The 22,526-nt window shown below is 53.4% G+C and overlaps 1 protein-coding gene and 2 long non-coding RNA genes across 3 annotated transcripts; 2 read left to right on the forward strand and 1 right to left on the reverse strand.

Annotated features, from left to right (window-relative positions):
* The first annotated feature begins 10 nt into the window (after positions 1-10).
* LOC308554119 lies at positions 11-1,554 on the forward strand. The gene is made up of 4 exons (XR_013998338.1): positions 11-90; positions 322-438; positions 544-612; positions 1,335-1,554. It is a non-coding gene; the product is annotated as an uncharacterized lncRNA (long non-coding RNA).
* A 5,496-nt stretch (positions 1,555-7,050) lies between these two features.
* Positions 7,051-10,967, forward strand: LOC308554120. Its single transcript, XR_013998339.1, has 3 exons — positions 7,051-7,145; positions 8,991-9,185; positions 10,057-10,967. It is a non-coding gene; the product is annotated as an uncharacterized lncRNA (long non-coding RNA).
* Positions 10,968-16,035: 5,068 nt separating this feature from the next.
* HOXC12 (homeobox C12) lies at positions 16,036-18,116 on the reverse strand. The gene is made up of 2 exons (XM_081127887.1): positions 17,501-18,116; positions 16,036-16,781 (listed from the first exon to the last, which is right to left on the reverse strand). Exons 1-2 carry the CDS (start codon positions 18,108-18,110, stop codon positions 16,543-16,545), a joined length of 849 nt encoding a protein of 282 aa, XP_080984013.1. The 5' UTR covers positions 18,111-18,116; the 3' UTR covers positions 16,036-16,542.
* Positions 18,117-22,526: the final 4,410 nt, after the last annotated feature.

Genomic DNA, 22,526 nt, shown 5'->3' on the forward strand with positions numbered 1-22,526 from the left:
AGTCTCTCTGCCCGAGCACGTGATCCAAAGTAGATATTGTCATATATCAGTTCGGAGCACTTCGCAGACGTAGGAGGGGTTCTCTCTTAGGTAAGATGGGGACGTTCAGGCGATTGGTTTGCAAACACCGCAGAAACATTATGAAAATCAATTGCAGATTTGTATTCGTTTTTCTCTCTCACTCCCCTCCTCTCCATTCCACAGAGCAGCAAAGGAGGAGAGAGAGGATTGGGGTGGGGTGGGCGGTGGGATGGGCGGGGGCGGTGGCTGGGAGGGGGTAAATGCATTTTTTTTTCTAGCTGCTGCTCTCTTTTTCCCCAGGACTGGGAGAAGGAGGAGGGCTCTCACGTATGGGGGTTCTTGCCTCCTCCTGTGACCAGCCAGAGGCTAGGATGGGGATGAGGACCCCTTTCCCCACTGTCTGATTCTGCCAGAGATGTGAGTCCTTCACCCCAACTCTCAGGGACTCTTAACCCGGCAGCCCAAAGAGGGGCCAGCGCCTGTTTAGAAGAGTTTGAATAAGTTAATTCTTTTTGCCGCCAGGGTTGGGTGACAAGACTGCATTTCCCCTTTGGAGAGACTCCTTAGAAGAGTATCTGAAGTTTCTCAAAGGTGAGGCCGCCCAGTAGCAAGCCAATGTTCCAACTTTGTCTGGCTTGTTCTGCTGCCGGCGGCTAGGGACTCAGATTAGTCATAAAGGAGTGGAAAGCAGTGCGCCAGCCGCCCAGCCGGTGCCTGGCAAAGTCTGGGAAAAACCTTCTCTAATGTTGTGTTAAATATTTAGTATGAGAGAGTGGCCCTGGGTGAATATTTCATGCCTGCCTTTATTGTCAATCAATGCACAGAAAGCTACATTCACGGTAGATTTTTAAATCTCAAACCCCGAAGAAAAAGGTTGGAATGAGTGACATGCATCCTCTCAGCCTCAGCTTGGGGGCTGAAAAGAAGATCAATGTCAGGGTCTGGGAAGGATATGGTGGCCAAACTGGGTTTGGGGCTCCTACCCTTACATGATTTGGGACTGTGAGTTCTGTGATGTGGCCAGATGTGGGTCTTCAGAGAGACCAGCAGGGCAGTGGAAGGGAGCTGAGGAACCTGGGTAGACAGGGCAGGGCCGGGGGCCACTCTCTAGCGGGAGCCCCCGGCCCTGCTCCCAGAGGCTGCAGCCAGGCCTTGGTGTGCCTCCCTGCCCTGTCTTCCTCTACTCCACGTCTGCCAGCCTTCTGGATGGCTGTGGCCCAAGGGGTGGGCTCAGTGGTTCTGCCCTCCCTTACTCCCATCCCTCTGGGCACCACAGGACACATTTGGTCAGCTGAAAATTACTTTATTGAAAGGTTCTGGACTGGGTCCAAGCGGCCGGAGCAACTGTCACACGCAGAGAGCAACCTTGGATCCAAGGAGGAGCTGCCAGAGCATGATTTGTTCTGAGAAGAGGGGAGGAACTGAAGCCCCCCCAAAGACTCAGCCCATTGCGCTCTCAGAAAAAGCCAGAAATGGCCCAAATCCTCTTTACACCCCAACTCTTGATTAAAATTTGTTTCCACTTTTAAAATATCATTTGGATTTGATTTTGCTTGCTGAACATGATGAGATACCGAGACCCCCAAACCAGATGTGGAAGACACAAAAATAGTGCCCTGTCCCCAAATACATCTCCCCAATGTCTATTCCTTCTTACCCCTCCTGCCTCCCCAAATTTGTTCAATCTTTAGAGCAGCATCTGGGGTGGAGCTTCCTCCACCATGGGTCTCATTCTTGGGGTGGTTCTGGAATACCCCAGGCTAGGACTCTGGCACCCCTCTACCCATTTATCCATTGCTGACTAAAAAGCCCTTCTTTAGTCCTGACAAGATCTCAACTGAAGGCAAAGAGGAACTAGACTGGGGCTTTGCAAAAGCGTTGAACTGCTTCATCAGTAAGGGGCTACAAAAAGAAAAATCTGTGGCTTTTCCTCCTTTTTCTAGCCCCTTTTCAGGGTGAGCTGGGACCAGCATTTTTAATTATAATGATGGGGAAATATGGACTATGGCTTTTATGGGGTTCATAGTGACCTCATTAAACTTGAGTTTATAGAAGGCAAAATGCTCCCCAAACAGTAACAGGAACAAGCGAGAGGTTGGTGAGAGGTACCACTGTTTCTTGCAGAGATGTGCGTGAGGGCTCAGAGTGTCATCTTCCGATTTCCCACCTTCCCCCAGGGCACTGCTTTCTTCCCCATCCTGGCCTCCGGGGCAACGTGGGGCCCAAGCCCCCAAGGCAAATTCTGCACCGCCAAGGCCGACAGTGGGGAGGGGGTGCGCTTCCTGTGAGGAGACAGCTGTGGGCCTGAGCACTTGAATTTGACCACCAAAGTTTATTCCAGGGCCACCATAAAAGTGAGCCAGGCAGCTGCAAGTTGCTGCTGGCGGCTCTATTTCCTTGAAACAAAAAAGAATGTCCAAGGAGTTGATGTCAGGAAATTCTAAGGTCTTCCAAACAGAGGCTTCTGAGAATTAATATTATTCCTCCTAAAAGTAAGGCACCAAGTTCCACTTTTTTCTAGTTTTGGTCTGACTTAAATTTTCAACAACTTAAAAAAAAAAATCCCAGCAACTGGAGGTTGCTGCTGAGGTCAAGGAGAGAAGGCCTTAGCCACTGAGGTCAGCAAGAATTTGACTGGCAAAAATGCCCATAGTGTGCACCTCCCTGCCTGGCCTTAGGTCCAGCCCACTCCTAAGCATAGACTGAGCTGCCTGCCCCAGGCTGCACCCCAAGGCATTAGTGCTTTCCCCAACATGAGACCCATCTGTGGCCCCAAATCTGTTCCTAAAAGCCTGGCAAGCCCCACTCGCGGAGTAGAGGTGGCTTTTTCCCTCTCATCTCATGGGTGCCTGCGGCCCCTCCACCATCCTGGAATTCCAGCTTTCACATGAAATCCTCCTCTGCAGGGTCATCCTGCCCACTCAGTGGCTCTTGGTGGCCTTAGTAAGCACTGCCTGCCTGCCTGGCCGCTAGCAGGCAGCTGTGGTCTGGGCAGCTGCCACGGTACTCTGGCCACTGGCCAGGGCTACGAACAGACTCCAGCACGCTTCTTTTCCACACATGGACACCAGAGACAACTTCAGAAGGGGGCAGTATCTTCCAAATTCCAGCCTGGGAGACCCCAGTGCAGCATCCTCCACACAGCCCTGGCTGCCTTGCAGCTTGACCACCTCCTCGTGCTGCTCTGGACTCTAGAATAGGTTGTGGAAGGGAAAGGGGCCCACCCCACAGACCCTGAACTGGGAGGAAACCAGGGAGGCGAAAGGGGCCAGTGGAGCTCTTGTGGGCTTGAACTGTAAATTCAGTCCCAGGTGGAATCAATAAAAAGATAAACAATAAGCACATGGACACCCTCAGTAATTCGGAAGCTGGGTTGCCAAGGATGCACCCTCATTAGAAATCGTGTTGCATCTTTTTGCACATATTTCTCTTTCTTAGAGCAGTACCGCTGTTTAATAATCCCTTTAGTGTGCTTAGGGATTTTCAGACCAGCGGTTTATTCTGCACTGGGGACACCTCCCGCCCCCAGTTAGGGAGCTAGAAGGGGATAGGACTGCCGGTTCTTGGCCCCCACCTCTCCTCAGCCCTGGCTATCACCCCAAGCCCAAAGTCCCAAGTCAGACCACCTAAACACACCAGACAGATGCTGCTCCTCTGGCCCCTGGACCGGATAGGGGGAGGGAGAAGGGCAGCTCCTCAGCCCCTGAAGCCCCACCCACCTTTCTCAGCCCAGGGATTGTCCCAGGAGGCTAGCAACGCGACCCCATTTCTCCCCATAAAAGTCCCATTTTACGAGCCAGTTTCACTGGCCCCCTCACCAAATGCTCTAAAATTAAGGAAATGTCTTAAAAGCAGTCTGGAAATGGAGCCACTAACTTTGGACCTTGGTTTTCCAAACCCAGTTGCAGCAGCACAGAAAATGGTTTTTTTCTGAGCAGGATTGCCCTGTTAGGCCACCTGGATCTCTGGGCTCTGGATGGAGTAGTGGAGCGGAGGAGCGGAGGCCCGGGCCCGGGTGGAGGGGACACTATTCCGGGACTTTAGCGCCTACTTAGGCCGGACCCAGTCCTCGCAGATCAAAGTGAGCTCTCGGCATTTTTATGAGATCAACTTCAGTGGCTCTTTACTTGTAATCAGATGCCTAGGTTGAAAATGCAAAAGGGAACACCCCATCAATCCAAAAAGGAAAAGGAGAGAGAGAAGAGAGAGAGAGAGAGAGAGAGAGAGAGAGAGAGAGAGAGAGAGAGAGAGAGAGAGAGAGAGAGAATATGAATTCAGGTGACACATAGCAAGAAAATTCCAGTCTCCAATAAAAAAGACTGCCTGCAGCAAGAATGGTTTGTAGGTCTATCCCAGTCTCCAGGCCTTCTTCCCATCCGCCTGCACAATAAGCCTAACTCGCCTGTTTTCTGAAGCTTGATTCGAAAGCTTCCACAGTATGGACACAACACCACACATGGGGCCAGTGGAGCCGCCTGCACTCCCTGGCCCCAGTGGGGAAGTTGCCTTCTGCTCATAATTTAAAAGTCTCTCCCATTTTGCTGCTTTCCTCTCTGCGGTCTCGGTGGTTCTCTGGGCACTACAGCCAGAAGTTGAGTTACAGGAAGAATCGCCAGAGATTTATTGCTGGCCCCAAACTTGGAAAGCCTTGTTGTCATAAACAGCCATCTATTGTCTAGACTTTTATCTCTGGGTATGGATCGTGCATTATTGAGGCTCTGGAGACACAGGCCTGGCTCTGTGGAGTGTGTATGCAGCTGAGCACTTGTTCCCCCCACCAAGGGTTTCTTTGAGGAGGTTTAAGAGAGTGCACAAATTTGTGTGTGCTAGGCAGGTACACCTGAGTGTCCACCGTGGAGACCCAACGTGGGGAAGGTCTCTTTGTGCCTGGGAACATTCTGGTACATGTACTTGTGTGTTGGATGAGAATTTGTCACGGTGTGTTTTGTTTCTGGGGCATTTTAAGTGTTCCTGTCTGGGCTTTTGCGGGTTTTATTAACCTGCATCCGCTTGGCCTGTTTATGTCCCTTAGAAACAGATCGTCTGGTGTTTTTCAATATTGGGGCCCATCGTGTGTGTATTTGCCTCTTAGAAAATGGGCTTAGGTGATACCTTTCCATTTTTATGCCTCAGATTCCTCCACCCATCCTCAATCACACTCCAGCCTATGCCTTCACCAGTGTCTGACTCTGCCCCACTCCCTGCAAGTCCCTAAATCTCCCAAGTGGCTACCAATTTTGTGTCACAGGCACAAAACACATTTTTATATGAAACACATTTTACAGCACAAAATCTGGCTCTCTCTGTCTTTCCCACACTATGGGAAATGTCCCAGCTCCTAAATGCCCTTATTTCCTGGAGCTCTCCTTCCCTAAGCTGAGGGGTGTCTCAGAAAGGGCCTGCTCAGTCCATTTTGACCCTTTAACGTACTCTCCACAGAATTCTAGATAATACCAAAGAGGGCCTCCTGCTCCTTTCCTGGGGCTTCCTGACAGCAAATGTCCACACCATGGCCACCCTGTCAGCCCTGGAGCCCAGGCAGCAGGACGTTTGCCTGGATTATATGTCTGTGGGAGAGACAATTATCACCTTACATCTCAGGGTCAGATGCTGGTTTTGAAAGCTAGGATCCTTTAACACCAGCAGAAATAATCGAATCCTCCCCCTTTGTTTTTCATTATCAGAATGCAGGGTGGGAGGGCTCCAGGCACTGAGGTCAGGGAGCTCCACTGACCACCCCCACTGCTCCCGGCTGTTCTCAACTTGAGCCCCAGACCCCACTTCAGGTCCCTTAGGCACCCTCAACTAGATAGGTAAACAGGAGGGGACTGATCCCAGAGGCTGGTTTTCCAGTTGAGAAGGGTGGAGGCAACAGTTAGGGGTTTGTGGAGCATCAAATTTAACCAGAAGCCCCCACCATTGCTTTCTAAGCATCCCTCCCTTGCCTTGCCATTAAAATTCCCATTTAAAAAGCAGTGGCTAGGCCTAAAAGGGGCTCCTTGGGCGCAGAGCAGGCTGAAAACAAGCTGTGAGGTCCAGGAAACAGGAGGTGAACCCTTCACTGACCCCCCCCCCCATGCCATATTCATATTCTCCACCTCTCTGGCTCTGGCTCTGGCTCACCCCTAGCACTGCCCTGGAGGGAAAGGATCAAGGATTCCACTTGGGGTTCCCTTCTCCCAGCGCCCTCGGCTGAGCCTGCCGGGTGCCTGAAGCCCGGCACCGCCGCGGCTCCGGAGCTCGCTTTCCCTCCGGCGGGCCAGCTGCAGCGTCGCCTCGCTCTGTCTCTCCCTGTCGCTCCCCATCCCTGCCTCTCCCTCACTTCTAAACCAACAAATATCTAATATCCTTTTTTTCTCCGCACCCAAGGCCTAGACGGAGCGGGTTCAGCGCCGGGGCGGCGGGCGCGCTTTGCTCCCAACCCGCGGGCGGCAGCCTCCCTCTCGGCTAGTTGTCGGGTTAAAACCTTTCTCTCGCTTTCCCGCGTCTCGCCCTTTCTTTCCGCCTCTGGGTCTGAGAAATAAATAAATCCAATCTCCTACCTCACGATCCCCCCACCTCCCCGCCCCCGTGCTGCCTCACTTCTCCTTACCGAGCGCACCGCCTGGTTTTCGGAAGGAAATCTTAATAGACATTTAAGCTGTAAATGAACTTTTCTTTGTGACGGCTAATTTTCTCTCCAGTTCTCGAGTCCCGCTCGGCCGCTCGGTGGACTGGAGCGGGCTGGGAAGTCCGCAGCAGGGGAGAGGGGGAGGTGGAGGGAGACGGAGCCGAGTCTCGGACGGTGGCGAGAGACACGGTGGAGCGAGAGAGGTAGAGAGAAAAAGAGGCGTCGGGGTGGGGAAAGGAGGGCGAGAGGGAGGGAAGGAAGGAGGGAGGGAGGGAGGGGGCCCCAGCTGGCAGGAGCGGAGCCAGAGAGAGAAAAGTTTCCCGTAGTCTTCATTAGTTGACTCCTCTGTGAGCTGCTTCCCCCAGCCAGCGGAGCTCACCCCCAATAAAGGAAGAAGGGGGGTCTCTTTTTCTTAAGGCCCCAAAGAGTCCAGTGTTTACAAGATCAGAAATGCCACGGCCACGTCCTGGCAGAAAGAAAGGCTGAAATGGAGGACCGTGGCCTTCCTTATAAGGTACGATGCTAACTTGACCTTCACTTTGTCCTGGCCGCCCCCCGCCCACCCAGACTCCTGCCGGCTGCAGGCAGAGCCAGAGCCCTGGCGGATCCCTGGCGGATCCTGGTTTCTGCCTCCCTCCTTCCTTTCTTTCTCTTTCATATCTCTTCCCGTTCCTTTTTTCATTCCCCTCTTCTTTCCTTCTGTCATTTTCTTCCTTTTTTCTACCTTTTCCTATTTCCTTCCTTCTCTCCCCCACCTTCTACTGTTCCCCTTTTACTCCCTTTCTTTCACTCATTCATTTTACTCTTGCCTGCTGGTTTCATAGTTTTCCTTGATTCTCTCTTGCCTGGCTCTCTACTGCAATCTCTTCTCCCTCTCTCTCCCACAGCCTTCTGTTCTGGTCTTTTGAATCCCAGAAACAAGAAAAATATTTTTAATTCTTTCCCCATCCCCACTCCAAATGATCTGCACAGCTATAGCCTGGCTTCTACCCAACCCCCCCCCCAACATGTCCCTGGGGAGGAGGGTCCAGGAAAGAAGGCCAATTTGGGGTCAAAGGGGGCTTCACTCTGGGCCCAGTGCCCATTTGGGGATGACAATGAACTTGTTTTTGGTGAGATCCTGTTTTCCTCTCACTGGCCTCACCTGCAAAGTCTCTGTGACCCTACTGGTCTTGAACTGAGAGTGAAGGCCTTGATTGTGGAGGGCATGGGGAGAGCAGAGACCACTGCTCCTGAGACTAAAGGGGAGATTTAAATACCAAATTGCTGTTTGCCCTTCTCTGAGCTCTCAGCCCCTAAAATCCTAGACATTTCTCTTAAGACATCTGGGGAGGGAATTTAGAGAATTGGGGATTTCTAGAGATTCACACATGCATAAAAATAAGAAAGAGAAAGACTATGGGGACCTCTGTACCTCACCTCTTGCTGCCTCCCAGGCTCCAGTAGAGCCTCTGACATTAACTCTAATCATATCTTGTGAGGCTATAAAATAAATGATATTATGGACACCCCTATAATTGTCTATTATTCCCTTACTTGTGATAATTACAATACTAGATGATGCAGTTCTATGCTGATAAAGTCAAGCAAATATCCTGGAAAATGAAACTGGATCACTGAGGCCTTCAAAATCTCTTATCCCTTCTTCATTATGTTCCAGAAGTTGTAAGCTCCTGCCTAAGACCTCCTTGGTTTAGGAGTAGCCATCTTGTAGGGGGTAGGGTGATATTAGGAGACCTTACCACCTCCTTTTCCTCTATACCCCATACACCCCCCTCTTCTGCAAAGACACCAGAGGGGATCAGACAATAAAAAAAGAAATGCTTTCTCTCTCTCCCCCTACAATTATCCGGATAATTGCATGAATTCTTCTTTGAATGCTGTTGTGTAGTCAGGGTTGGGATTTCAGCAGGAAGTGCCAGGGACAGAATTCCAAATGGGGGAAGCTGGGAGAGCCCTGGTTCTTACATTCCCAGACTTTATAGTTCTGTCTAGTGTTACATTGTTTCTTCAGGCAAAGATCTTTGTTCCCCTTCAGTCATATTTCTCCCTTCCCCCTCCTTTTCTTTTTCTCCCCCCCCCCCATTTTGGCCCCTTTAAAGGAGACTCAGATCATCTTCTGCTTTTAATACATGACTATAAAAATAAAATTAATTCCCCCCTGCCCTTTAATATCAATATCTCTCTGTTAACTATGCACATTGGTGAGAATAAACATAATTAAGTGCTGCAACCCAAACCAGCAATTAGATCCAAGGTACACCCCCCCCACACACACACACACTGGGTCTGGCTTATCTAGGGGTGTTCACTCTCCGGTGAGATAACCAGGGGGGTAATTGTATTATTTTTTTATAAGCTCCTTGGCTCCAGATTCAGCACCAACTTGGTAGAAAAAGCAACCATGACGCCAGAGAGAGAGCCACAGGAGAGAAGAGCGCATCAGACCAGCCTGAGATGAAAGGGAACCGCGCGGAGAAATACAGAGAAAGGAGGCGGTGGCAGGTCTCTGAACAAACGCGGCAGAGGGCGAGAGAGGCACTCATAGACAGAGGTTTATGTATTTTTATTTAAATGACTTTTTAAAAATTGGGGGCTTGACTAAGAAAAGGGCAAATGCAGGGAAGGAGAGGGGAGAGGGAATTATCCGAGCCACAGCGTGAACGCCCCAGAAGGGGAGAACGCGGCACCGAGCAGCTTCGGTCAGCGGCCGCCCTGCAGACTGCTGGGCTGGGCTCTCCAAGCCGCCCCCCCCCCAGGCCACCAGGGCTTCCTCGCTCTCCTTATCATCTTCATCTTTATGACGAGGCTTGTTAACAAGACCAGCAAGCTGGCCTGGCCGAGCACATCTATCTTAGCCGCTCGCGCTCAGCCAAGCAGCATCCGGTGGGGGGACTGGCGAGGCACTAATTAATTGATTCCTTTGGACAGTAAAATATGGCCGCGTCTACACAGAACCCATCGACTCATAAACAATATCTCTGCTGGGTGTGAGTGCATTGTCTTTCAAAGAATTTTCCATAGGCGTGTGTCATGCTGTCCTGGATCTTTAGCTGCTAAAGAAAGATCCACGTGGGACTAATTTTTAGGGGGCTGAAACAGAGTTAGCTCAGTGCCAGAGAATGCTTTTAGTTACTACTGCCTCTCAAAAAGCACTGAGAGTGGGTTTTGTTGAAAAAAGGTGGGATTATGGCATATAATTTCCCTGCTGCCTGTGTAGACTCCGCCAAGGTTAAGGATGAGAACCGGGGCTGAGGAGCTGGGTAGGCCAGAATGTTCTCCCCGGTTGGCTAGGAGGGAGTGGGGCTGCTCTGGGGTTTGAGAAGGGCATAGAAGAAGAGGTTCAGCGTTTGCCTTCATGCTGCTTCCTAGACCCGAGATTTAAAGATAACATTTTTTAAATTTAAATAAATCTTCACTTTCAGGAGCCCTGGAGTGCCCAGCACAAACCTGAACCTGCCTGTTAGCTCAGCCTGCCTGTTACACACTTCCCCAGCACTGCATTTCCTCTTCCCCCTTTCCTAACTGGCAGCCCAGAGTAATTTCATAGTATATTTATATTAAGTCTAGAAGAACACATCCTGAGACACAGGGGATAACCTAATTCTATAATGGTAATTCATTCACTAGTGATTATGCAGTCAGACCCTGCTGCAAACAGGACTTAGCACTCTAACTACAGACCCTGACTTCAGATCAGAGATGCTGCCAGGAGCTAGAGATAGAAGACCATTTATATAAATGATCCATGCAGATATAGAAGGAGTTTTAAAAAGACAGAAATAATAGAAATACAAAAGGACAGAAAAGAGGCTAGCCAATGGAAATTGTCATTGCCAATGCCCAGTCTTCCTCCCGTTACTGTTTTAAAGACTGCCTGAGAAATGTGTATTATAAATACAGCAAATAATATGTGAACCCAAAGAATGTTCAATTGTATTTGGTACACACCATGTATGCAAACATAATTTATAGAATATGTTTTTTCATATACTGGGTAGATAGGCACTTTGTGTATATATAATAATGTGGTGTATTTTAATGCAGTTTTATGTGGATGTATTAATATCTGGATGCATTTTCTATGCACTGATTTTATATGTCTGTACCTATGTAGCTAAATAGATGCAGGACTGTACATTCCCTGTGTAGGATATATGGAAACTGTTTATATATGTAAACGAATTTTACATGTGGTGGATATGCATGCTTTATGTAATCTTTTCTCAGGAGGTTGCTTTTCTGTACAATAGCTAGAAGTGCTTTTGTATGTATATTTTCTAGAGAAATATATTTTCCATGCCCAGAATGTATATGTAATATAGATATCTGTGCGTTTTAGACGGTTTCAATATATTCATTATGTCGGCAGCGTGGCCAAGAGTGCATTTTATGGAACATCTTCTCCCTGCTTCACATGTGGAGTGTGCATCCATCTTTCACAGGTATCTTTCCTGACAACAATTGTCGGTAGTGAGCTCCATCCACACAGATCTGTCCTTGAAAGTAGTTCTCCACTCTGGGTAGGGAAACCGGTAAAGTGGAGGCTTGTCTACACGTACCCAGGAAGTGGCTCGGACTCGGGGAGAAGTCGCTCACAGCAACCAGTTGGTAACACTGGCCAAAGGTCTGGCTGTGTTTGGTCTCGTCCAAGCCCAGTTCCTAGGCTCCCTTGCCAGGCTCCTTGGGGCGGCACAAGGTTTAGGAGCCTCTGGGCAGAGCCGCTGGCGGTGAGGGGCGCGGGGAGGCGCGGCGGGAGGGCGGGCCGCCGCGGTGGGGACACCGCGCGCCCAGCAGAGGGAGGGCACTGAGGAAAAAGGCCTGGCTCCCCGTAGCCCCGCAGCGCCTCAGACTCAGGCTGTTCTTCGAGGTCTCCCACAAACTCACCAGGCGTCCTCAAGGCTTGGGTGCTCAGGGACAAACGTGTGGTGGGGGGCCGGGTCTCGGCAGCCTCCGCGGCTCCGGCCAGCAGGGGTCATCCCATCCCTCCCGGGGCCCCATGGCCCTCGGGCGGCGACCAGAGCTGCGGGCGCTGTGCGGAGGGAGCTTCGCGGCTCAGCCGGGGCTGGGAGGCGCGCTGGCTTTCCTCGCCTCGGGACACGGGAGCAGATCGGAGCCGGGGCCGGGCCGGGCGGGGAATTGGACCGCAGCCCTCGCCACGGGGCAGTGTTGGGAGCGGGCGGCCCACGCGGTCGCCCGCGTCAGGCCCCAACGGCCCGTGCGCCTTTGTCTCGGGGGCCTTCCCTGGGCGGCGAGCGCGGCGCGGGCTCCAGCCGCGCGCGGGGCGTCCGGGGCCGCGGGCGCCGGCCTCACACTTAACGGAGAAAACCCGGCAACTCGGTCTCGACATAGACAGACACGGAAGGGCGGCCGCTCCGACCTACGACTCGGGATCAAGGCGGCTGCGGGGTCCGGGGCCTGCAACCCACCTCGAGTCGGATTACACCGGAATCTCCGGCGCCTGCATGTGCCCGCCGCGCGGAGAGGGCCGGGGGCTCCGTAGTGTTTCCCGGGGCCTAAGAACCGCTCCTACTTTCTTGGTTACCGCGGAGAGGATGGGCAAGGGCTCGTGTCTGTCCGGAACCCAAGTCCCGGGGGTTTGCTTTGTTCGCAGAGCGAGGCCGGCTGTCCCTGCTCTGGATCGGGGCCATCGATCGCGCCGGGTTTCCGGCGGCATCGGCATCAGCATCCGCGGAACCCGGGCTGCCGGGACCATCTTCCGCCCGCTGGATAGTGGCTTTAAATACTCTAGCTGCGCTCATGCAGATCAGAGTGTAGTAGAACTGGATGGACGATCAGGGCCAAATACACAATTTATTTGGATGGTATAAGCTTACAAACACACAACAGAGGAATTATTTTCTACCTGATTTACCCAGATAATTCTCCCCCTTTCTTGCTCCTGAAGACCCAGTAGAGACACAGGATGCTTTGTCTTAGTGGAGTAAATTGTAGTTTGAGGACTTAAACCAGACAAATAGTTGCAAAATAAATGCAATCTTTGCCCACATCAAAAGCTCAGAGATGCTCTAAGTATTTGGGTTGTGGCTCAACCAGGACCTTCTCTTCGGCCAGGAGACCCAAGGACTTGTTTTTCAGCCATTGGGAGAGGGTTATAGTGTCCTTCCTTCTCTGACAGCTACCCCAGTTACTGAGTCTCATGGCCTGTGTAGACACCACCCAACAAGGTGCATTCTTTCAGATCTGCAGTGTCTCAGAATAAAGCAAGGGAATAAATTAAGGGCCAGTTATTCCTGACCACCCTCAATTCCTTTCTTCCTTTTTAGCCAGAAATGTCTTCACTGTTAACTCTTCCTGTATAAATGTGTCTTAAGAGGAGGATAGTCTCTTGCCTGGATTTATTGGGATTCAGATCCCCCTCCCCCTTTTTTCAGATCCCCCTCCCCCTTTTTTCAGATCCAGGCACAGCCACCCAGGGCCTCCCCTAGGTCGTGGCTGCCAGAAGCTATCTGGTTCCCAGCCTTAACTCACACTCTGTAAGGCCTTTGTATGAGTACCCTTGAAGCTTGGGATCATCTTCTTCCTGCCTGAACCCCTCAGCTATACAAGACAGCTGGGGATTAGGGGCAAAGGGAAATAGTATTTGGTTTAAATTTACCCATTTTATTAGCTGCAGGAGTAAGGAAAGGAGAGGAGACAAAGTTTTCCGTGCAGGAGGCGTGGTTTACAGGGTGGACTCGGGTGGGGGCCCCTGCAATTCCTGAGCAGGCCCAAGAGGGTGGAGGGGGAATTTGGAGTAGACTCTTTGATTGGAGTCAGGCTGTGAAAAAGAGAAACTTGGGACCAGAGGCGCAAGGGTAGAGGCATAGGGAGGGTGTTCCACCCACAAAGAAGGGGTGAGGTGAAGGTACAGAGGGCTCATGTGCTCAGTTGGAACCCAGACTTTGGTCTGGATCTGGGCCTCTCTCTGGCATGGCCCAGAGGGAGTCACTGGCTGAAAGAGATGGAGCCTATTTCACCAGCTTCAAGAGGTCTTTAGTCCCCTGCCCAGTGCACAAAATGTGCTTCCAGAGCAAAGCCATGGAGTCAGGGCCTTGGGGTTGAAGTGTGGACCCACCAAATCCTGCTCCATATCACAGGGCACTCTCATCATCCCAGCTCCAACCTACGTGCACCCTTACCCAGGCTTTGCTTTGTGGAGATCCTGCAGCTCAGACTTCCTTTTCCTGGCCCTGAAGGTAGTCTCAGCCTCCTCCAAGCTATCCACATTATTTTTACAGCCCACAACTTCTCAGATATTCCTCTCCTCCCCCCCAATCTACCATCCCCCAATTTTCTCTCTGCTAGTAATTGCTTAGGACTAGAGATGGCAGCTCATCAACAGATCTTGATTGCTCATATATTTTTGTTGCCCCTGAAACTGCTCTTTCTTTATCATTATACATTATTGTTTTTATTATTCACCTGAGCTGGAGAAAATAAAGTGAGAAACAGCTAGAAGGCTGAGGACCCCATTCTTTCTGGGCAGAGGAGACAATGTGTGGGGACTCAGTTTAAAATTTTTTTCTCAAAAAAATCACATCATCATACAGTCATGTTTTAATTATTATTATTATTATTAATATTAATATGATGAAGCAACTCTGTACAAGGACTATATAAAGGGGAAAACGTGCTAAAGACAGCCGTTTGAATAGGAGGGCATACTACAGAGAACTGGGGAGGGAAAGAAGGGAAGTGGTCTACCCACAGGGACTACACAAGGTACTAGCAACAGACACAGAGAACAGGACACAGATTGACAGAGAAGCTCACAAAAGTCAAATTTAAAGAGACAGGAAGAGAATATTGCATATCTTTGTCCCTCGCCCCCATTTGAGAGTGTTCTGGTCTCTCTTCTGTATTAGGCTGTGGGAGTCAGGCTAGAGTGGTGGAGCTGGAATCCAGCACCCCAGAGCCCTTGAGGTCACAGGAGAGGCTGCGTGAAGAGGTACCTGGGTGACCAAGCAAAGGGGAGTGTGCCTCATACCCAGGACGAGCCCACAGGGGAGTGTGCAGACAGCTGGAACGGCAGTGATTTCTGCAAACTTGCACCTAAGTGCAAGTTTATGTGGGTGGAGAAGTGTGTCAGGTGCCCAGTGGAGGATGGGAGCATGTGATTATATGGCCACTCTACAGGGTTGTATTTGGGAATATGAGGCTGCCTTCTTGCAAACACAGTCAGAAGAATGGGATGGGCCCAGTAGTGTGCTGGGCTCAGCTATCCCTGTGAGTTTGCCTGTGCCTCTGCACAGTCCAGTCCAGGGACTTGAAGCTGTGTGCTGGTGGAAGGGGAGGGGCAGCTATGTGGATTGCCTTTCAAGGGTGTGTTTGGGGAGACCCGCCCCAGACAGGAAGAACTCCGCACTAACAGGCCAGTTCACACTTCCCAAGCTGAGCTGAACTCCCATCAGTCCCTCGCTCCTGGCAAGGGTGGGTCAGCAGATGGGAGGATGAGGGACTCTCAGAGGGATTAAAAACACAGAATATGGGAAGGCAGGCAAGTTCCTTCACTGCTTCTCTCTCCCAAGCCAGCCTAAGATCTCTTGGGCTGGGGCTGGGGCCTGACCCGGGCTGTCAGTGAAAGGCCCTCCACTGGAGAAGCCACTCTCTAGCCTCCAACCGGTTCTGGAGATGTGCTCCTCCCTCTGCTCTGGTCCTTGTACTCAGAGGCTCCAAGCTGGAGGCCGAGGCAGCAGGTCCTGAGACAAAGGGCCAAGTTGGGGAGAGGGTGGCGTGGGAGACAGAAAGGAGTTGGGTGGGGGGCTGCAGCACCTCCCCCTTCATTGTCACCAGCCTGGGAAACCTGGGCTGAGCAGGGAAACTGTGGCCAGTAGCCCCTTTAGGGGCGGATTCTCCTACAGCCTCATAAATTATGCCGGTCCAGCCTCCGCCCTCCCGGCCATGACCGTGAACGCCAGCGGGGAAGGGAGAATCAGCGTAGGCAGCCTGTGGCTGCCAGAAACTCTCCCGCCAATCAATGCCGGCTTCCCAGCCCCTTTCACAGCATCTTGGGTTTCCTGGAGGGCCGGGTGGGGGTCCCTCGGGTGGCTATTGAACTCGAGGCTGCGTCTGCTTAGCTCTTAATTCCCCGCTGGCAGTTTTGGTGCGCAGCCGCCTGGGCAGCAGAAAGAGAGGGTGGTAGCACACCTGTGGCAAATGGGCTGGCAGAGGGCTCAGGAGAGGGCTGAGGGCCGGGAGACACTTGGGCGGCCTGCCCTAGAGGGGACCTAAGGCTGTGATCGCCTTGTCCGCAGCTGAGTCTGCCAAACGTTCATGCTTCCGCCTGCTCTGCCGGTCAGGCCTGGAGAACCCAGACCCCGCGGGCATGGGCATTGCTGATCATAGTATTCTCCCAAACCGCACTTCCTCCTGGGTTCCCCCATTTCTTCCCGCCTTCCCAGAGCTACCCTGTCCCCCTCCTCTCTCTGGTGACCTCCGCTCTTGCTCCCTCCTCTCAGCAGCTTCTAACTCCAACAACAGAGAGTTTTGAGAGACTTGGTTCCACTGTCCCCACCCTTGCCTACTCTTGCAGGCAAACAGATTTAAAATCACAGAAGAAAAGTGGTGGGAGTGGGTACCTGGGTCCTCGGTCAGAGGTCCAATGCCTCAGTCTACTTCAAAGCAACCCCTCCCCAGTGCCTCTGCCTTCCCTGTCCCTACCCCAGGCCTGCAGCTGTGGGCTTCTTGTCTCCCTGCCTGGGTTCTTCCCTTCTCTCTGGGGCCTGGCAGGGCCTGCTGGGGGTGTGTGAGTGGGAACCATGAACAAAACAGACAAGAGGACGTCCAGAGAGGGCCTGCAAGAGATGTCAGGTGTTCTAAGCAGTGAGCCTGCGTCCCAGGCAGTGCCCCCTCTCTTGCTCTCTGCCAGAGGCAGGCTCAGTCTGGGGCTGGCTCCCTTGTCCTGTCCCCTAAAAGAAGGAGAGAGCTTGCTCCCTCAACAGAAGTCTTTTCTTTTTCATTCTCCGGTTCTGAAACCAGATCTTGACCTGCTGGTCACTAAGATTCAAGCGGTCTGAGAGTTCCCGCCGGCGCTGCCGTGTGATGAACTCGTTCACGAGAAATTCGCCCTCCAGCTCCGCCAGCTGCAACTTCGAATAGGGCTTGCGCTTCTTCCGCGAGCGGCTGTGGATCGGGTACCAGGGCGTGCCTGGGTGGAGACAACCGGCAGGGTTGGCCAGAGGACCAAGAAGTGACGAGCTCAGAGCCCTTGGTCCTTTCCTAGCCCCTTTCACCTTGGCCTAAGCCGGACCCCAAGCTCTTCCTCTCCTGTCTCCTCTTCTACACAGACCCCCCTCCCTACCAAGTCCCATCCTTCACCCTCCCTTCCCTCTCTCCCTCGCCTTCCCAGCTCTACCTCCCACTGCAGTATCCGCGACCCGTCTGAGCTCCTGTACTCTCACTTCCCCCCAAACCTCTTCCCCAGGATATCCTGCCCCTTCCTCTCACATCTTCCGGGAGGGGTACCTGATCAGTTAGAAAAGACCTGAGCAAGTGGCGAGAGTAAACCGTGTCCCCTTGCGTTTCTTAAAAGGAAAAATGTCGGTCATGGAGGCCGTGGGAGCGTGGAGAGCAGGGACGGTCCACCTTCCCACCCTCAGGCCTCGGGAAGTCTCCGTCGGAATCCCCCACCTCCGGAGCTCCCTGCCCCCTCCAGCCGCAGGCTGATGGAACTGGGAATCTTTACAGTTCTTTTACGGGGATATATACACGTTTATAGGGCTCCCCAACCCCCACTTCTTTTTAAAAGATATGTGCTTCCTCACCACACATTCTGTCACCCCAGGCGGCCCTAGCTCCGTCCGACCCCGCCCGCCCCGTCAGGCGTCCCGCCCCGAGTGCGTCTCCGGAGGGGGCCGGGGAGCTTACCGCTGGCCGAGAGCCCGCCACCGGGGTTTAAAGGTGAGACCAAGCTGCCGGGGTCGCCCGCGCCGGCGCCCTTGTTGCCCTCGTTGAGCAGGGACGAACTGGAGTCGGATTCTAGAGACTGGCACGAGGGCGGGTCGTGCGGGGGTCCGGCGCCCCCGTCGCCCCCGCCGCCGCCCGCCGCGTAGTCGTACTTGAACCCGAGCGCGGGCGGCCCTGACGGCTCGAGCGGCAGAAGCGCTGTCCCCGGGCCGACTCCCGGGCCGGCGTCGCGCCCGCGCTCCTCCCGCTTCAGGCCCCCGCCGCCACCCTCGGCGCAGGGCTCACGGTAGTAACCCTTGCTGTCCTCGACGCGGGCCAGCTCGCACGTGCGGCCGAAGGGCGGGTTGAGCGACACTGGGCTGCCCAGATAGGGCTGCGGGTAGCCATTGCACGGCTCCGCCGACGGCCAGGGCAGCGAGCACACGTTGTCGCGGCGCGGGTAGGACAGCGAAGGCAGCCCGGGCAGCTGCGCCCCAGACGCACGGAAGTTGGGGAAATAGAAGGTGTCTCCCGTGTGGATGTTCACCAGCGGCCCCACAAACCCGGGATTCAGGAGATTATGCTCGCCCATTTCCGCGGGGCCCGACCGGCAGCGTCTACTTTATTGCTATCTGACATTAAACATAGTTAAACCTGCGCCGGACACCCATTGGCCGTCCCGCTCACGTGGGCACGGCCGCCAGGGGGATGGGTGTGGACTGCGAATCCCCCCACCCTGCACCAATCCCAACTTCCCCAATCTGGGGGCGGGGGGGGGGGGAGAAACGGGGGGGGGCAGATTTATTCGCTGGCTTCTCCTCTTTTTAAAAATCATATAAAACCTAACGCAGAGAGTGAGGCAATCGCCCGACAAGGGGCAAGAGGAAAAAAGCCACACCAAAAACACCGGCACATACATCCTTCTGCACCCTGCACCCTGCACGCCCCCCCCAGATGTATTATCTTCTCACCAACAGCTGGCCGAGCACAGCCCGCCCCTCTTTAATTAGCTCATTTATTAACTAAAACCGTTGGAATTTACAATATCTCCCCAATAAATTACTATTAGATATTGTGTCATATAAAGTTTACTGGCTGTTTAAGGAGACGGATGAGCCCTTTGGCTCGGGGTTTATTTACAGTAGAGGCGAGTGGGGGTAAGGACAGGTTTTCCTGCCGCTTTCTCTCCCAGCCCAGTGGCTGCTGCACTCCTCTTCTTCAGCTCTTTCTCCTCGGGAATTTAGGGAGACATTTGGGGCCCTTTCCTCCAGGAAGGACTCAGGAAAAATTATTAATGTGGGGTCACCCCCCCCCAAGCTGGGAGCTACCCAGCCTCACACTTCCACTCACTCAGTAGAGAATGGATGCAGCGGGAGGCAGAAGAAGGGTGCTCCCAGCTCCATGTGAACTGCCTGCCTGCTCTTGAAAATCTGGGGGCTTGGACTGCTCTTCACTGTGATTCTGTGGGTCACAGGGACTTCTGAGGGGGTCTCCCAGAGTCTTTGCAGCAAGAGTCTCTGGGCCCCTAGCAGAGCTTCATTGGCCTGGGAAGCTCCTGACTCCCACTGTGAGAAGACATCAGCACCCCCTAACTGGCCCGACCTGCCGCCGGGACCATCAGAGAGCAGCGCCGAGGCCACTAGGTGTGTTGGGAGTGAGGGAGAGAACTCTAGAGAGTTGCCTTGTTGTGAGGGCTTAAAATTATGTTTATGGTGCTAACCTTAGCAGCTCCTTCCAGAAAAGGCTGAGAACCCAATGCTGGCCGTTGGTCAGACTCATCACCATTTGGAAGGAAACCACAAACCGTTTTCAACTAAGTCCACGGAACACAGTCAAGTGGAGTAAAATGAAGAAGGGAAAAACCTTCAAAACTAGGTGCATTCTGTGAGTCTCGCAGACAAAATAGTCGGGTTACAATGTGATTATTTCCGGCTCCTAACGCCCAGCTTTGAGTAATACAAGGTGAGAGAAATAGTTCAGGAAACGTCTAAATATGAAAAAACACCAGAAGATTTAGAGAAAATTAGAGAGACTAGGAGGGTCAGAGAGAATGGGAGGGGGAACCCATGTAGGTGAAAGTTAAATGTCTGAGGACCAGCCGGAGCAGACCAAAGCAAAATATCCTCCTCTCCCTCTTTTTCCCTCTCTCCTCTGCAGGACGCCTCCGAGAGAGACGCGGATTCTCAGAATTCCACAGCTCCGGCGCTTTCACAGCGCAAACCATAGCTGCTCACTACGACAGAAATGTGTCCGCGCACGCGTCGCCCAGCCCGGCCGCAGTTCGGTGTCCACCCCTCGCCCGGCTTCGCCTTCCCAGCCCTGGCCGGCCAGGCTGCCTGGCCAGGTTCCTCCCGCCCCTGGAAGCCCTTGGGGGCCCAATTTGCCAAATCGAGACCAAGCGGTGGGATGCCAACGTCGCGCAGTCACCTCCAGGCAGAACCGCGGGAGCCGGGCGCCAAAGAGCGGGCAGGAGGCCGCCGGGACTGGCCTTTCTGTGCCTGACTGATGGAGGGCTGCGCGGCCGCAGACAGGAGCATCCCTCAGCTGCAAATCCCACGTCGCAGCACCTCCAACTTACTATTTATGCCTCCTTTTCAAGGTGCATTACTGAGCACCACTGAAATTTTAATTTAAAAAAAAAATTATTTGGGGGTTATTTTGGTCATAAAACTAAACAGGGTGTGATTTTAATATCGCCGCAGTTTTCAATCAGAACACTGCGCCGGCGGTGAGGTTCGCAGGCCTCCAGGCCTCGGCTCACCGCCGCTATTGTTGGTGTGAGAAATGCCGAGCTGAGCTTTGCGGAATAATCGTTAGTTCCTGTGGGCAGAAGACTCCTCCGCTTTCTCTTTTTCCCTCCCAAATGACTACAATCTCCCGGAAGGGGGACCCCCAGGACGAAGGTCTCAGCCTCTCCCTATCCTTCCCTAGCTTGAAAATATCAGGCCTAGAGCGCTGCTTGCTGCCCTCGGGCCAGCCGCCGAGCACACAGAGCAGCGGCCACAGGGCGGCAGATGCAACGCTGCCAGTTACCACCAGTTACCACCACCTCTGAGCCAGGCGAAAGGGGAAGTGAGGGTGGAGTGAAGGCTTCCTTCACAGTTTCTATCAGTCTGATTTGGCCCCATCCAAAAAGGCCATTTCCCCAGGTTTTGGACCCTGTGGGCACTGGCACATGCATAAGCGCCTCTTTCTTCCGTGCTTCGGGCGCTGAGTCCTCTCAGGGAGAGCGTACCAAGAATCGTCACAAAAACTCGCATCCCCAGTGGCCTGTTTCTCGGGCTCGGTGTGAACCTAGGGGTTTTCAGAATCCCAGCGAGGACCCAGGCAACATAAGCGCCCAGCCTCCCCTTGCACTACCGCGGTTCTGCTCTCCTGTAAGGCACCGGCTGCACGCAGCTCAGGCGCCCCTTCCTTAACCAGGCTCTGACAAACTGTCCCCAGAACGCCGCTACCAGCCTGGGTCCCCGGGGCCGGCGGGAGGCTCGGGCGCGAAGCTTCAAATCTAAATTCAGCCTCGGCAAGAGCTGCTCGCCCGCAGCCCACTGGGGATGGGTACAAAGCCTGGGGAGGACTCCCAGCCTAAAGCGCTGAACAGCCGCGTCTAGACCGTGGGTTTAATCCGCCAGCACCTCGCAGCCTTCATGCAAACCTATAATCAGCAAGGGACCCGAACGGCGGAGCGATCTGTGCGGCCACTCTCGGGCACATTCATCAAATCATAAGGCTGGAGGAGGTGGCCTGCTTGCTGGCGTCTGGGCCTCGGGTTCCTGCTGCAGCTGGCCTAGCTCAACCATACCCCGCTCATTAATTCAGGGGTTAATTAAAACTGAAGGCCAGGATGTGGTCCAAGGCTTTCCTTAAAGACGGGTGGCAGCCCTCGTGCTTTGGCACATCCACCAGCTGGATGTCCTGCCTCCTCTCCTGAGCCTTCTCTGTCTGAGTCTCCATCCTTCTGCACCTTGGCGGCCTCCTCGCGGGTCCCAGTTACCACCACCTCTGAGCCAGGCGAAAGTAGTTAAATATAAAATCTGTGCGGGCTCTGTGGCAGGGGCAAAGAGGCTGCGTAGGCTACCACCGAGCAGCCGTGAGTGGCTGTGTTTGGCCTTCCCCGCCAACCCGAGGTCGGAATTATTCCGCGCGGTGCCGCCTCCTCCCGTCAGTGGAGAGACCACAGTGGCCCGCCCGGTTCAAGGTCACTGTCTAGTTTGCGGAAAGCGGTTCTGCCTTATATGCAAATGATGCAGGGCTTGGGCCCTGGAAGGGATTTCAGTAGGGACTGGGCTGGCAGGGAGAGGGGAGGTGAAAAGCGGCGAATGTGGAGGGCTTGGGCCCTGACCCCTCAGTCTTCTCTGTTCCGCCCCTTTAGGGCAGCTCAGGCTTGCGACCCGGTCTTTGGCGGATTCAGACAAGGCTGAGAGATGAAGGTAGGGGGCTCAGTCTCCTCTCTGTCTTTGCTTCACTAGCTCCTCCAGAGGTTGTAGCCCACCTGGTTTCCAGAACTCCCTCGAGGAGCCTGGGACTTAAAAAGGGAAATGGGGAGACCCCTTCTCTAGGTGTTGCCTTCTGAGAACCTGCAGCCCGGAGGTGGGGGCTTTAGAGAAACCTTGGGTGTGGGGGCCCAGTCAAGCTTTAGGTTCATGCCAGCAGCCTGGGGTCAGTAGCGTCCTTACCTCTTCCAATCCTGGGGCTCCTTTGAGCTCCCTCCCACCGCAAGACCCCTGACCGATTGCCACTCAGGAAATGGGGAAGGGGTGGGGAATCTCAGGTGGGAACATCTGGGAAGCCATCTCTCCACCTCTCACCTGAGCATCCCTAAATGGGCCATCTTGCCCCATTTTCTCTGTCTTTTTGGCACGCTAATAGTTAAATAATTGCAGGGCTCTGACATTTTCCACCATCGCCAGCAGAGGATCTCCTCCGCCTAGTGAATTATTGAGTGTCAAGAAAGGTGTGGGGACCAAGTTTAAAAAAAAAACACCAAAACACCTTCATCAAACGCCACACC

The sequence above is a fragment of the Miniopterus schreibersii genome (assembly GCF_964146895.1).
Source record: "Miniopterus schreibersii genome assembly, chromosome: 2".
In the NCBI taxonomy this organism is placed as follows: Eukaryota; Metazoa; Chordata; class Mammalia; order Chiroptera; family Miniopteridae; genus Miniopterus; species Miniopterus schreibersii.

What these genes read in the sequence shown, in the direction of transcription:
- HOXC12 (XM_081127887.1), bottom strand. Translation starts at nt 18,110, where the DNA reads ATGGGCGAGCATAATCTCCTGAATCCCGGGTTTGTGGGGCCGCTGGTG. An exon ending in TGGCGGGCTCTCGGCCAGCG is followed by an intron (nt 16,782 to 17,500) that starts GTAAGCTCCCCG and finishes GTCTCCACCCAG; the next exon opens with GCACGCCCTGGTACCCGATC.